This window comes from Elephas maximus, chromosome 1 (assembly GCF_024166365.1).
Source record: "Elephas maximus indicus isolate mEleMax1 chromosome 1, mEleMax1 primary haplotype, whole genome shotgun sequence".
NCBI lineage: Eukaryota > Metazoa > Chordata > Mammalia > Proboscidea > Elephantidae > Elephas > Elephas maximus.
Genome location: NC_064819.1, coordinates 213,750,835 through 213,766,233, shown reverse-complemented (window position 1 = coordinate 213,766,233; position 15,399 = coordinate 213,750,835). Strand labels below are relative to the sequence as shown.

At 39.2% G+C, this 15,399-nt stretch overlaps 1 protein-coding gene across 2 annotated transcripts in view; it reads right to left on the bottom strand.

The window, feature by feature from the left end:
• Positions 1-10,218: 10,218 nt before the first annotated feature.
• AIG1 (androgen induced 1) overlaps positions 10,219-15,399 on the bottom strand; it is a 293,600-nt gene continuing 288,419 nt past the window's right edge. For both annotated transcript variants that reach the window (XM_049902506.1, XM_049902548.1), the window contains one exon: positions 10,219-12,466. In XM_049902506.1, coding sequence (XP_049758463.1) covers positions 12,429-12,466 — 38 coding nt within the window. In that variant the 3' untranslated portion in view covers positions 10,219-12,428. The remainder of the gene's footprint in view (positions 12,467-15,399) is intronic.

Here is a 15,399-nt window from a genome sequence, read left to right as displayed (position 1 = left end):
CATAAAGTTTCAGCCAAGAAAACCCTACGGAGCAGTTCTATTCTGTAACACATGGAGTCACCATGAGATGAAAGAATTGGCTTGACAGCAATTTTTTTCCCCCCCTTTGGAGCAGAGACTAGAGGGCAGGGAACAAAGAAGTTTCAATTTGTTCCACCCTCTTCTGTTGAAATCTGTTTCCTGAGTTCCCTTCGCTCCCAGTATGAACTGAGGGAGTGTGATTGTGGTTGTGTGCTACTAAGCTGACAGAGCATGTGGTGTGCTGTTGATGAGGCTGTGAGAGACAGTGCCCCAGGGCAGCCTGTGTTCTCACCCTTGTCTTGGCAAGGGCTGATGAATACAAGCCATGGAGGGTAGCTGGGGCTTGCCAGAATTATGTTGCTGTGGTAATAGGGGAAAGAGGACAGGGTAACTGTGCAAGGGTGGGCTCTTGAAGAGCTAACAATTTCATCTCCACTCAAAACTAGAACCAATGTCTGACACCAACCATCAGAGCTGGACTGAGAGGTAGAGAGGGGACACGTCATCTCTGATGTTATGTTGCTATGTAAGCTAAGGTCATTCCCCCTCTTCCCCAGGCACAAGAGGGGAAAAAGAGAGAGGGAAGAGGGAGCTTTGACTCAGACATGGGACTGAGATTTCAATATCCATTTTGGATTTCAAAAAGCACAAGACTGGAATAAATGTTAAACCCGAATGGAATGAAGAGAAAAGATGCCTGGCCTAGGTAGATGCAGGGTTCAGGGCCCGGAACATTTTGTACTGTTTGAAAATGAATAAAATTCATTCTTGCACGTATCTAGGTTGAGATTTTTTAATCAAACTTATTACATACGCTTGTACAAGCATGTAAATCCAAGCATGACATAAAAAAACCTTTTATATTGTGTTTGAGTTTACATGCCTGCAAAATTCCCTTGTGGAGTTTTACATGGACTGTTTTGACTGAAGCTTAAAAAATACATATTTTCAATAAAACCTGAGCGTAAGACGCTCTCTTAGTTATCTAGTGCTGCTATAATAGAAATACCATGAATGAGTGGCTTTAACAAGCAGAAATTTATTTTCTCACTGTTTAGGAGGCTAGAAGTCTGAATTCAGGGTGCTGGGTCTAGAGGAAAGCTTTATCTTTGTGTCGGCTCTGGAGGTAGGTCCTTGTCTCTTTTGAGCTTCTCTTCCTGGTCAGTGGTGTCACTAGGTGGGGTGAGAAGGGGTGATACCAAAATGACCACAGGTTTGTGGTGGCAGCGGATGGGCTGGTGTCATTGGGTGGAGGGGCTGTGATATCACTAGGGTTGGTGTCACCCAGTGAGGTAACTCATCACCCCTTCTCATCTTCATCCCACCTGTCTTTCACCAGCCAGGGTGAGGGCAGAAGGGCTGCAGCACCTGCCATTGGGCAGAAAGGAGGATCTTTGCATTGGCCAATGGGAGAGAGGAGGAACTGTGGGGAGTTAGGGGGGTGGGGCTGGGAGGGGCAGGGCTGCATGGCCTTATGTGGTGGATGGGGTGTGGCCAGGCAGGCCTACCCGTGTCTGTGGGGGCGTTCTCTGTCTGGCCTTGCCCACTCCTGGCAGTGGAGGGAGGGGAGTGACACCATGAGTTACCGTACTCGGTGATATCGGCCCTAGTGATGCCACTGCTCCTGGGTGATCTTTGTGGAATGGCACTAGAACTGATATTTACCATACAGCCATCTAGTATGTTTCCTGTACACCAGTTGCCGTAGAGTCAGCTCCAACTCACGGCAGCCCCAAGTGTGTCAGAGTAGAACTGTGCCCCGTAGAGTTTTCAGTGGCTGGTTTTTCAGAAGTAGAACACCAAGCGTTTCTTCTGAGGTGCATTTGGATGGACTTGAACCTCCAACCTTATGGTTAGCAACTGAATACAAAAAACGTTTCACTACCATGATCCCATTATTTTAAAGGCCTTTAAAAAAGAAAACAGGTGCGCCCACACAATTCATATGTTAAACTAAAAGATTCTTATTTCTATTTTAAATATTTCAACTTACAATTAAGGGATCAGCTCCAGAGTGACTGGGTAATTTTGTAAGGTAACAACAGAACCAGGGCAAGAAATAACGTTTCCTTCTGCCAAATTCACCCAAAGCCAGCTGTCTTATTTATCTAGTGCTACTATAACAGAAATACCACAAGTGGATGGCTTTAACAAGGAGAAATTTATTTTCTCACAGTTTAGGAAGCTAAAAGTCTGAATTCAGGGTGCCAATTCTAGGGGAAGGTTTTCTGTCTCTGTTGGCTCTGGAGGGAGGTCCTTGTCTCTTCTGACCTTCAGCTCCTGGGCAATCTTCATGTGGTTTGGCATCTCTCTTCCCCATCTCTCCTTTGCTCTCTTTTATATAAAAGACATTAACTCAAGACACACCCTACACTAATCCTGCCTCATCAACATAACAAAGACAACCCATTCCCAAATGAAATTATAACCATAGGCATAAAGATTAGGATTTATAACGCACATTTTTGGGGGCCTTAATTCAATCCTTAATATTTCCCCTTTTGACCCTTAAACATTCATGCCCTTGCCACATGCAAAACACATTCACCCCGTCACATCATCTTGAAATCATCTTAAATCAATTCCAAGTCCAAAGTCTCATCCTCTGAATCACCCAAATCAAGTATGGGTAAGACTTTAGGCTTCTTCTCCTTGGACAAAATTCCTCTTTGTCTGTGAGCCTGTGAAATCTAGAATACAAGCTATCTGCTTCCAAAGTATAGTGGTGAAATATGCACAAGATAGACATTTCCATTACAAAAGGGAGAATTGGAGGGAAAGAAGGAATAACAAGCACCAAACAAGTCCAAAACCCAACAGAAAAAATTATATTAGCTCTCAAGAACTGAAAATAACCCTCTCTTCTCTGAGACCATCTGGGCAATGGCCTCACCTTCCAGACTTTGGGTGTTGGCCATGTCCTCTGGGTTCTCGGTGGAGGCCCCTTAGCCCTGGGCTTCAGCTCTGCCATCCAGGCCCTCTGGGATGGCAACTGTGCTCCCTCAGCTTTAGGTAGGTCCATTCTCCTAGTCCATCTGAGAGACGACACCAGCCCCTCAGCCCTGGAAGCCCCACACTCTGAAACTGAGTTGGCAAAGATCTGACTCTTTGAAACATAAGAGGCTGTGACCTCACCCTTTGAGATCCAGGAGACTATGGCCCCACCCTTTGAAACCAAGAAGATCCTGTTTCCTGTGCTCCTTTCAACAATTCTGCTGATCTCTGAGCTGCTCCAGGGATGACACTTTTCTTTTCTTGAAGGATAACAAAAGTAGCTCCTTTAGCCTGTTTCCTGTCTGTAGAATTCCAAGAGACAGACAACATTCTTTCCTTTCATTCTTTCTCTGTCCCCTTAAGTTTAATCTGATGGGTTTTCTGCTGTGGTAGCTGGTTAGATTAATCAGTCACAGGCTTAATCTCTTTAACAGAAGATTATATAGCCATGTCCTTGGTAAACATTCTAGGACACATGTCCTTAGTTTGTACAACAGAATTTTCCAAATCTTTAAGTTGTTTTCATCTTTTTCCTCACATATTTTAGTATAAGCAACAAGGAGAAACCATTTATTCCCTTTAAGATCTTGCTTAGAAATGTCATCAGCCAGATGTCCAAGTTCATCACTTATAAATTCTATCTTCCACCAAAATTTGAAAATAATTCAGACAAGTTCTTTGGAGGAAGCATTGCCCTTCCTCCATTGTTCAATCACAGATTCATGATTTTCTTTTAAAGCCTCACCAGAAGCACATTTAAGGTCCACATTTCTAGGTACATTCTGTTGCTGGCACAATATGTATTCTCTAAGATGAGACACTTTCTCAATAGTTCTCCTCACTTCCTCCTGAGCCCTCAACAGAATTGCCTTTGACATCCATAATTCTACCAACAGTCTCTTCAAGGCAATCTAGGCTTTTACTACTACTACTACTACTACTACGCACCTTAAAACCCTTCCAGCTTCTACCTGTTATCCAATATCAAAACCACTTCCACATTTTATATATCTGTTAGAGCAGCATCTCATTCCTGGTACCAAATCCTGTCTTGGTTTCCTTGTGCTCTTATAACAGAAATACTACAAAAGGGTGGCTTTAACAAACAGAAATTTATTTTCTCACAGTTTAAGAGGCTAGAAGTCTGAATTCAGGGTGCTGGTTCTAGGGGAAGGCTTTCTGTCTTTGTTGGCTCTGGAGGGAGGTCATTGTCTCTTTTGAGTTTCTGCTCCTGGGTGATATTCCTGTGGCTTGGCATCTCTCTTCCCCCATCTCTGCTTTGCTTGCTTGCTTAATATGTTTTATATCTCAAAAGAGATTGACTCAAGATACACACTATGCTAATCCTGCCTCATTAATATAACAAAGACAACACATTCCTAAATGGGATTATAACCACAGGGCATAGAGGTTAGGATTTACAGCACATATTTTGGAAGGACATAATTCAGTCCACAACAGATGCCTTCTTCTTTTCCTGGCAAATTTCCCTATAGCAAGCATAGGCATTTATCATCGCTCCAAAAAACCTTTGAATTGCAGTCAAAATTAGAGTCATCTGTCTTAAAAATTTTCATTGCTTAGTTGATGACTAGTCATGAAAGTGTCCAAGTATCTTTGAATGGCAAATGTTGTTTCCACGGGGATTTCTTTAATATTCTTTGCTCTTCCATTTCAATAACTCAAATGAGTTTGCAACGACTTTGATTGGGTTGTCAGTATTGGATAATTGATTTGGCTTAGTGATGGACAACATTGTGGGCCACTCAAATGTTGGAAAGCCATAAATATGAGTTTTAGATCTTACCGTGAAGTTATTACTGTATGGCTGGTTTTTATTTATTTATTTATTTATTTTGAGTGTAGTACAGGAGTCACCGATATAAATGTGTAAAACATACTTAATGATACCATATGTATTAATATCCTATTGCTGCTATTAAAAAAACCACAAGTTTAGTGACTTAAAACAACACAAACTTGTTTTCCTACAGTTCTGTATGTTAAAAACCTAATCGTGCAGAGAAACACCAGAAATTTAGTGTAACAATGTATTTATTGTGAGTAGATATAATTCGAATTAGGCAGTGTCAAAGTCTTAGAAAGACACTCTAAAGTGGGGATAGTGAAAGCGGGTTATACAGGTCATTGTGTGATCTTTGGGTAGAGCATTACAATATCCGTTTTTTCAAGAATCATGTGCTTAGATCCTCAGGGTGGTCAGTTCTTAACGAATGAAAATTATCTGCGTCTGGCAGGGTGGTCTCCTGAAGGTCATTGCCATGTTAATTTCTCAAGAGATAGCATCAAAGCACCTGCAGGGTTTCAGGGTCCATTTGTTGTAGAAACAGAGTCATGAAGGACTTGGGACATATCAAAGGACATCTGGAAATCTAATCTTCAAAGAATTTTGCTTTAAGGGAAGGTTCTAGTTCCTTACCTTGAGTTGACATCTTTCAACTTAGCCTTGCAAAGCCTGTTTTAGGATTTTGGGGGGGATTGTGAGAAATCTAAAAATCAAGGTGTCAGCTGGGCTATGTTCCTTCTGGAAGTTCTAGTGCAAAATACGTTTCTTGGCCTTTTCCAACTTCTAGAGGCTACCTACATTCCTTGGCTCATGAACTGTTCTGCACATCACTTCAACCTCTTCCTTCCATTGTCACATTTCTTTCTCTCACTCTGACTCTCCTGTCTTCTCTTCTAAGGGTACTTTTGATTATGTTGTGCCCATTGGATAATCCAGGATGATTTTCCATCTCGAGATCTTTAATCATATCTCAAAGTTCCTTTTGCCATGTAGGTAATATATTTACAGGTTCTGGGGATTAGGACATGGATATTTTTTGGGGAGGGGGGTATTATCCTGTTTACTGCACTATATTAACTTTAAAAAGCAAAAAAATCATATGATCTCACATACCTTTAAAGTGTTAAAGTCCAACAGTTAATTCCTGATCACAATGTCCCGTTTATTACCCTCATTTCCTTAATACATCTATTTTCCAACCTTATTGACACAGCCAATTTCTGAATCACTTTATTGTGTTCCAAAATTGTTCCTCTGTCTTCCTTTCTTCCTCAGTTTAGTCTGTACGCGATTCATTCTTCCAGTCACGCTCTTGACAATGCCCGTGACTCTTACCTGCTTGCCCTTTTGTGGAACCTACTCTTCTAAGCCAAACTTTCAACTTCTGTACTCCACTTGGCTTGTTGTGTTCTTTTGGAGGAAATCCCACAATGATCCTTGTTATCACCAAGCAAATTTATGGTCTTCAACCTCTCCTGGGTCTTCAGGGTGGCCCAGAAATCTATGTTTTCACAGTCCATATGACTCCCTCAGTCTATTACAAACTCCGGTCAGACTTACTCTCTGCAGGTGATTGAGGAGAGAATTGCAGCCATGAAAAAAAAAAAAAAATTTTTTTTTTAAAGCCATCAAAAATAAGTTCATGAACTTGTAGAAGAGTGAGAACGCTTACTCTGTTAAAATAAAATCAAAGAGATTTATTGAGAATTATACAATTTACAAACTGGGGAAACACAGGGCAGAGGGGAATCTACCAAGTATTTCAACATTCTGAGGGAGAGGTGAGCCTTTTATATGTTAAAATGGGGAAGGTAAATGTGTGATAGCACATGACTATTAGTAAAATGGGGAGTAGTGAGAGACCATCAACACCATAATCTCTCTTAGCATCAGCAGACTAGGGAGGGTCAGAGAGGGACTACCAACATTATAATCTCTCTTATCATTAGCAGACTGGGGAGAGGCAGCAAGAGCAAACCCTTCCTGGAACAGCCACATCCTCATCCCCACCCTTATGTGCTAAGAGCTGTTAAAGTTCAGGGAAGTCATGGGTTACATTCTCAGGAGTGCAAAGGCAGAGGCAGAGGCTTTGGTCAAGCTAAAGTCTGATTCAAATTAGAGTCTAGTTAACAATATGGAGATTGATTCAAACAGGTGTGTCATGGATTGAATTGTGTCTCCCCCAAATATCTGTCAACTTGGCTGGGCCATGATTCCCAGTATTGTGGATTGTCCACCATTTTGTCATCTGATGTGATTTTCCTATGTGTTGTAAATCCTATCTCTATGATGTCGATGAGATGGAATTAGCGGTAGTTATGTTAATGAGCCAGAATTCAATCTACAAGATTAGGTTGTGTCTTGAGCCAATCTCTTTTGAGATATAAAAGACAGAAGTGAGCAGAGAGGCATGGGGACCTCACACCACCAAAAAACAAGAGCCAGGAGAATAGTGCATCCTTTGGACCTTGTGCTGAGAAGCTCCTCGTCCAGGGGAAGATTGATGACAAGGACTTTCCTCCAGAGCTGATATAGGGAGAAAGCCTTCACCTGAAGCTGATGCCCTGAATTTGGATTTAGAACCTACTAGACTGTGAGAGAATAGATTTCTCTTTGTTAAAGCCATCCACTTGTGGTATTTCTGTTATGGCAGCACTAGATAAATAAGGCACAGTGTTAGCTATTCTGTTCCAGCCAAGCACCTCAATTTGGAGTATTCCTATACCAACTTTATCCTTTGTCCTGCAAACTGATTTCTAAGGACATTCATCCATTTTTCCTTCTTTCCTGTGACAGTGAAAGAGGTGTTACTTCCTAAAGCCAACCCAGAATAGTCACCAACCAAGAATATCCACACTTCATTCGTATTGCCCTCTTAGCCTTTGTTGTATATGGGTAAGTTCTGTTCTTGAAATAGTATTTTGTAATTGCTATCTCTGTTTCTTTGTGGAAACCCTGGTGGCATAGTGGTTAAGAGCTACGGCTGCTAACCTAAAAGGTCGGCAGTTTGAATCCACCAGGTGCTCTTTGGAAACTCTATGGGGCAGTTCTACTGTTGTCCTCTAGGGTCGTTATGAATTGGCTCTACGGCAATGGTTTTTTTTTTGCATCTCTACTTCTTTACTATCCACTAACTCTACTAAATATTATTTACTAAGTTTGTATATATACTAGGGTCTGTTTCTGGTCTTATTATCTATTTAATTGTGGTATGGCTCTCTATTCTTGAGCCATACCACACTATTTCAATTATTGTGATTTTTTAAATTATATTTTAACATATTATGTTTTAATTCCTTGTCCTCTTCAAGATTTTCTGTTGTTTTACCTGGTAATTCTTTGGTTATGTTAAACACAAAATTTTTGGTAATTTTTAAATTGCAGTTATATGAAACTTATAAATTATTTGGTGTAAGAAATACCATCTTTATTAAATGGAGTCTGCTTTTCCTGTATTTAGTACATCTTTTTTTTTTTTCTTCAGTTTTATTCAAGTCTATTTAAAATGTCCTTCAGATAAAATATGTTATTTGGTCATGAAAAATTATTTTATTATTGTATTAGACTTACGTTGCTAGTATTTTATTTAAGTGAAATTTTGTTCTCTGTTGATTTTATTTGGAAGGGTACATTAACTGAAAAATAATTTGGGAAGCTTTTCAACGTTCTGTATTTTTGGTACAATTTCTTCTTAAATCTTCTATTAATTTGCATTAATAGATTGCATACAGTAATTGCATATTTTCTTCCTTCACAGATGGAGCTAGAAGCATGTTCCCCCAACCCCCACTCCTCATGAATTGGTCTTTACACACTTTCAGAGAGAGATTTTTTTTTTGGTTATTTTTTCTCACCACTCAGCCACCAGAGTCATAGGTAGAGTCAACGCCATGGGCTCTGCCCCTGGGCAAGTGGAGTCAGCCTTTTAATTAATGGGCTAGTGGATGCATTAGCAGCATTTGGGCTGGTGGGTGTGTTTTAGTGCACTAGGTGCACCTGGAGGGACACTTCTGAGCATCTTGCTTATGCAGCTGGCTGCAAGTATGGCCAGGGTTTAGGGGTTAGAATTCCCAAGGCAAAAATAACCTCCAGGAAAAGACAAAACCAAACCAAACCCTAATATCTAATCACAAATTATATTTTGAAGGTAGCAGGGATGCATAAATCTAAAGTCCTGCAAAGTAAGTTCGATCAGACAGCTTCATATCTAAAGCCCACAGGCTTCAACTTCTTCAGGTGTCAGTTTGGTGGCAAAGTAAGAAAGTGTTATTTGCTGAGGGAGAGGAATCCTCATAAGGTCCCAGAGGGATTGTCCCAGGAACTCCTTAAAAAATTCTATCTTTGAGATGTCCTCCTCTGAGAGTCAGCTGGAGAAATGTTTTCCACTTAAATAGTTCTTTTGCTCATTTTTGCTTTTTCTTACAAGGTTTAATTTTCTTTTCCATTAATAATATCAATTCTATAATTACATAAGAAATTTTTTTAGCATAAATTTTTTTCACTCCAGGTCAAACTATAATTTATTTGAAGCTAGATCTAAGATGTGTACACACCTCAGAAAAATATTAAGAGCAGTGTTAACAGTGTTGTGGACAGCTTTGTCTTATTTTTTACTTAAACAGAAGTGCCTTTGGTGTTTGAGGAGATTATTCCTCATCAGGAAATGAGATATCTTTATTTTTTATTTTACTAATAGTATTATCAAGGAGCCTTGTTGGTGAGACAGTTAAGGGCTAAGCTGCTAACTGAAAGATTGGTGGTTTCAACTCACACAGCATCCACTTGGTAGGAACATCTGGCATTCGGCTTGTGTAAAGATTACAGCCAAGAAAACCCTATGGGGCAGTTCTACCCTATCACATTGGGCCACCAGGAGTCAGAAATTGACTCAATGGCACCTAAAAACAATAGTGTCAAAAATAAACGCTGATTTTTTTTCAAATGCCTTACAGCGTCTGTGGAGACATGATTACATTTTGAATAAACAGTACTAAGCCATCCTTGAACTTTTTAGAATAGTTCATCATGAGCAATTATTTTAATAGTGTTGGATTTATGTTGCTGGAATTTTGGTTAATAAATCCATTGCCATCTAGTTGAATCCAACTCATATTGACCCTATGAGACAGAGTAGAACTGCCCCACAGAGTTTCCAAGGAGCAGCCAGTGGATTCAAACTGATGGCCTCTTGGTTAGCAGCTGAGCTCTTAACCAGTGCTCCACCAGGGATCAGAATTTTAGTTAAGGCAAGAAATTTATTTGCTATGTTGGCTTTCTTTTGAAGGGTATATTAATTTTGAGAAATAATTTGGACAGCTTCTCATCATTCTGTAACCTTGGAACAATTTAAATAACATGAGAATTGTTACACAAAAGTTTTCAAGAACTTGCTCATAAAACACACTTGATCCAACGCCTCTTTTGGAGATAGTTTATTGAGCATTAAAAAAAAAAAAAAAGTCCTCCATGAAACTGGATGAATGGAAACAGTGGACCTGGGGTGGAAAAGGGGGAAATGTTGACACATTGAGGAATTGGAAATCAACGTCACAAGATAGTTTGTGTATTAACTGTTTAATGAAAAACTAATTTGCTCTGTAAACTTTCACCTAAATCAGAATTAAAAAGAAAGTTGTGAGAATAACATATTGTTAATTAAAAAAAAAAAGTCCTTCATGAATATCAGTCTGTTAGGGCTTTCTAATTCTTACTGAGACCGTTTCCCTTGAAAATAGCACATTTCATTGAATTATAAGAATTTGTTACCATAGAGCTATAAAACATATTTTTAAAATAAAAACCTTTTGGTTCACATCTGTACTTACAATGTCAAATATTTGTGGATGTGGGCCCGAGCTGCACACTGTGTCATACTAAAAATTATAACCCTCACTTCTTTTTGTTTAAAAATTTCAGTATTCTTTTGTTTAATCTTCTTTTCAATCTTTGGTAATTACTTCATTTTTTTGTTTTTTTTTTGCAATAAATAGTATAGAGTTCGGTTTTCTTTCGTAATTCAATCTGAAAAGATTTTTCTTTCGATATGCGAATTTGGGGAGAAAGATATGGCAGTCTGCTTCTGTAAAGATTTACAGCCTTGGAAACTCCACGGGGCAGTTCTACTCTGTCCTAAAGGGTCTCTATGAATTGGAACCGGCTTGACAGCAATGGGTTTTCTTTTTTTTTTTTAATGTGAATTTAACCCATTTATATTTATTGATATAACAGATATGTTTGAAGTTCTTCCATATTATTTTATGATATGTATTGTTTTGGGTTTGTCTGTTATCGTTTTTCACATAATTGTATTTATTAATGGAAATGTTCTCTTTTAAGTTGAAATTAAAAATTGGATATCTGTACTGCAAAGTATATACACACTTACTATTTAAGTATATTTCTTTTTTAGTTATCTGTAAATAAATGATCAGAGGCAACCTAGCAACTTCTCTTCTCCTACTTTCGGGTGGATACTGGGCTCTTGAAAGTGACTAGTGCAGACAATCAGACTGACTTAGGAAATGGTTATAGGCATGAAAGAAGAAAAGAATGCATATATATGTGCATATGTGAATGTGTGTGCTTGTGTGTGAGACACAGAGAGAGAAAGACTTCTAGTGTTTTTCAAATTATATTACCAATTAAAATTTAACAAAAACTTTGGAATTATTTGCTGATCTCCATTAGCACAGACAGTTAACACTCATATTTATATTAGCTAATATTTCTGATTTAAATAACATCCTATTTTCTACTTTAAGCATAATCCTTGACAAACTTTGTAAATTAGCTTGCTTTTTCAAAAATTATACTACATGGATTATAATAAAGATACACACTTTTAAAATCAGAAAATTATAGGAATGAATCAGGTTTAACAAACCTTACTCCAACAGGTAATAGAAACAAAATTAGAATGAAGACACAAATATTATTAAGATTTTGAGACGCAGCATGCAGGTATCGGATTAGGGGTTGGTTTGTCTTTATTAAAGTTGTAGTTTGCATCTAGGAAAAGTTTCACAAGATTAAATCATGAGATCCAAACACACTCAGAGTTTTGACTCAAATGGTGTAATTATTACTAACATTGCCTGTTTGAGGCAACTGTGACATTATTGCAATAGGAAAATCAATCATGTTTCTGCTCAAGCTTACACTGTGGCCTAGGTTCATTATTAAAGCCATCTTTAAATACATTAACGTCTTGCTCTACATCTGTCCCTTTGATTCTACTGTCAGTAGAATTTTATTCTTCCTTGATTAAGTGGAATTACAATTGCAAATTTTAAAAACCAAAGATCAATTTTAGTTTTAAAAACTAGAAAAGAAAAAAAAAAAAAGAGAGAGAGAGTTACTGTTGATAATAAATTTGAAGAAAATTCTTTAAAACATAATGAGGGCAAGTTATTTTGGAAACAATTGGCATATAGTTATATATATATTTTCATATATATATTTGTATTCCTTCCTTTGGGGCAGAGCCAGGGAGGCAGAAGCTGATGCTACTGCTTTCTTTAAAGCTTCTCTCCGGCACTGCCAATGCCAAGGGGTTAACAAGTCTTCATTAGTGGCTCAATCCAGTTCTTCTGTTTAGACTTAGATCTCATTCCAGTTTAGGCTTCTCTTTCTCTTCTTCCATACCTAGAAATACAGGCAAAGTGCTTTATTTGAGCATCAGATTGAGCTATACATGGGTTTGCCAAAGCTCATTAAAAAAATCTCATCTCCTCACACTTTTCCTCATCTGTCTGCCTTCTGCACCCATTGCTTTATTTTTCTCATAGCTAAGAAGGAAAGTCATTTATAACTTTCTCCAGAACCTTCCTCAGTGGCCTCTCTCCCAACCCTTTCCCAGAATCGGATCCCAGCGTCTTCAGGACACACCCAGCTCCTATCACTACTGGGAGTGAGGGACTCAAGTTCATTCTTGACTCCCTGAGTTTGCACAGAAACACCAACCAGACTGCCTTTTAACTAGCTTTCAGCAACAAAAGGTGTGCAGCTGATGGGCTTCAAACAGACCTCATTCTATTTTACAAGGCAAGGACTCTGTATTTTCAAAAGTCAAGAAGTCTTTCATTTTTAAGCTCATAGAGAGCCTGCTAGCCACAAGAAGTATTTATTTCCATACCCGTTTATACGTAAAGTTCTCTTTTTATTTAACCAATCCAGGTAGAACTATGTTTTTCTTCCTGATACACTTGTATGTACTGGACTGGTATGACCTCTGCCTGTAGTCTGGGGTAAAGTCAGTGATGTTTCATTTTCCTGGAGATAAAAATGTTCAAGTCATTCTTATGAATTATGATTACATCTGGCAAATGCCCCCCTTTGTCTTTTCTTTTTCTTCTAGATAAGCACTTTTCTTCTAATACTAAATATCTCTAAATATTTTGCTTTTTTTTTTTTAATAATAGCAGTCAAACACAAGAACCCAAACTGTATGGTAGTATTCTTTCATAAATTGCCTCCTCTCGGAAGGCGGGGCTCTTAACTGTTTTTGCTCATGATTATACGGCTAGCACCTAACAGAGTGTCTGGCACATAGTAGGAGATCAATTAAACTTCGTTAAATTTATTAACAACAAATATAGTGAAGGCTTCAGGAGGCTGGACTAATGGAAAAGCAGTGGAACAAAAGACGGGACTCTACAAAATAAGAAAAAGTATGAAGCCCAGCTTGATAATTGATAGAGTCATAATGATAGAGTTTATTTTGGGAAGGACCCCCCGCCCCACCCCCACAATATTGGTATGTGTCTCATGGGATCAGTGTGGTGGTGGTGGTATGTGGGTAACATGCTCTGAGCAGGTGCCCTCAGGCAGTCTTTTATGTTTGGTTTTTATGGCTAATGAAGTAATGTCCCACTGGCAGAAATCTGTAACACTTTTTCCAAAGTACTTCTCAGAAATCATATTAGAGGAAACTTCAAATTGAGGTGAAGGATATCTGAAAGGGAGGAATTGGGTTGCGGGGGAGAAGGTAGGAGATGCCTTTGATGTGAGGTAACCAAGGCAAAGGCAGAAAAACAACACAGATTTCGTTCAAACAGCACACATGAATTGAGTCCCAGCTTCCATCCCCCTGCTCCCTCTCCTGTGGAGACGAGGTCAGGAGCTAACAGCAGCTTGCTTTTCTTTTTAAAGCCTGTTTCCTACAAAGAGTTCTCCTGCAGATGGATTGACTTGGCAGCAATGGTAGAATCTTCAAAAGTGGGGGTGGAGGGGAGGGGGTGTTCGATGACCCAGAGAGGGAAAACGGCTCCCCACCTACTTTAGTTTGGCAGCTTTGAAGTAGAGGGAAAAAATTAGACAGCTGTAAATAATGTTTGGAGGAAACAGAAGTACAATTTCCACAGAAAAGCAGAAAGAAACCTGTCACAAAGCTAAAGTAGGATGCCCTGGTGGGCATGTAAGGGAAGTGAGTCACAAGCTTCTCCCAGGCTGGGGAGCAGCTCAGCCAGGGCGCAGTGCTGGGACACTGTGAAGCCTGTGAGGGTCTGTGTGGGGTATGAGCTGATGAACAGCTAGGGGAGAAGAAAGATGGAGATTTCTGCTCACATCGGCCTGATTCTGACCTCCTTTCTTCTCTCTACTCTCGCCTGCTTCCTCCACCCTAACGCCAACCTTTAGCTTTTGGACACTCTCATTTCTGGTCTCACAACCTGTGTCTTTACTACAACAGGTCACCTCAGATACACTGGGATTGGGATACAGGGAGATTTTTCTTACCTTAAGGTCAGAAATACTTCATCACACCAAAAAATTTCCATAAAGCCACCTTGAATTACTTATGCTTAACTAAGCATAATGCTTAACTGGGCAAATGCTTAATTACTAATTTTGAGCCTATATTTCATATCAGGTTGGCCCACTTCATGATTTTATAAGCTAGGTCAATGGTTCGGAGAGAAGTTTCTGAGCTCTTATGTGTCTGGGTTTCCACACATGGCAGCCTTCTGATGGTTCACTAGAACAAACACTGGACTGAATATTAGTCAGGAGTTGTTGGCTCTGCCACTACCTATTCTGATGGGCTGTTTAAGACTTCTGGGCCTCAACTCTTAGTAAAAGGCTTAGATGATTTTTAATCTCCTTCTCAGTTCTAAGATTCTTTCATGGTGTGATTTTATCTTGAAGTGGAGGGAGTTGAGTCAGTATATGGATACAAAGAAGTGGCTCAAATGTGGACTTCCTTCCTGGGAGATTTTGTTTGGGGTGTAATAAATGTTGAAGTATTCAGGAGTGTAAAACTGTACTAAATTCTCAACTCTTTCACACACATACACAAACCCATGACACATGACACACACTGCTTTTAATCAGAAGTTTCAAACTTAACCGCCAACAGAACCAGGCAGCTAATATGACTGTGTAAAATGGCCAGGCGAGGACAAGGGGAAATTAGAGAGCCATCTAAAGGGGGTCAACTGAAACTCAATTCCAATCCATTGTTGCCAGAAGGAAACAGTTAGTTTGGTGTTGCCAGATTTAAAATACTTGATAAGAAGCTGGAAATTTAGCCTTTATGTGAAATCTTCCCATTTTTAAATGCTGGCTTAAAAACAAAAATT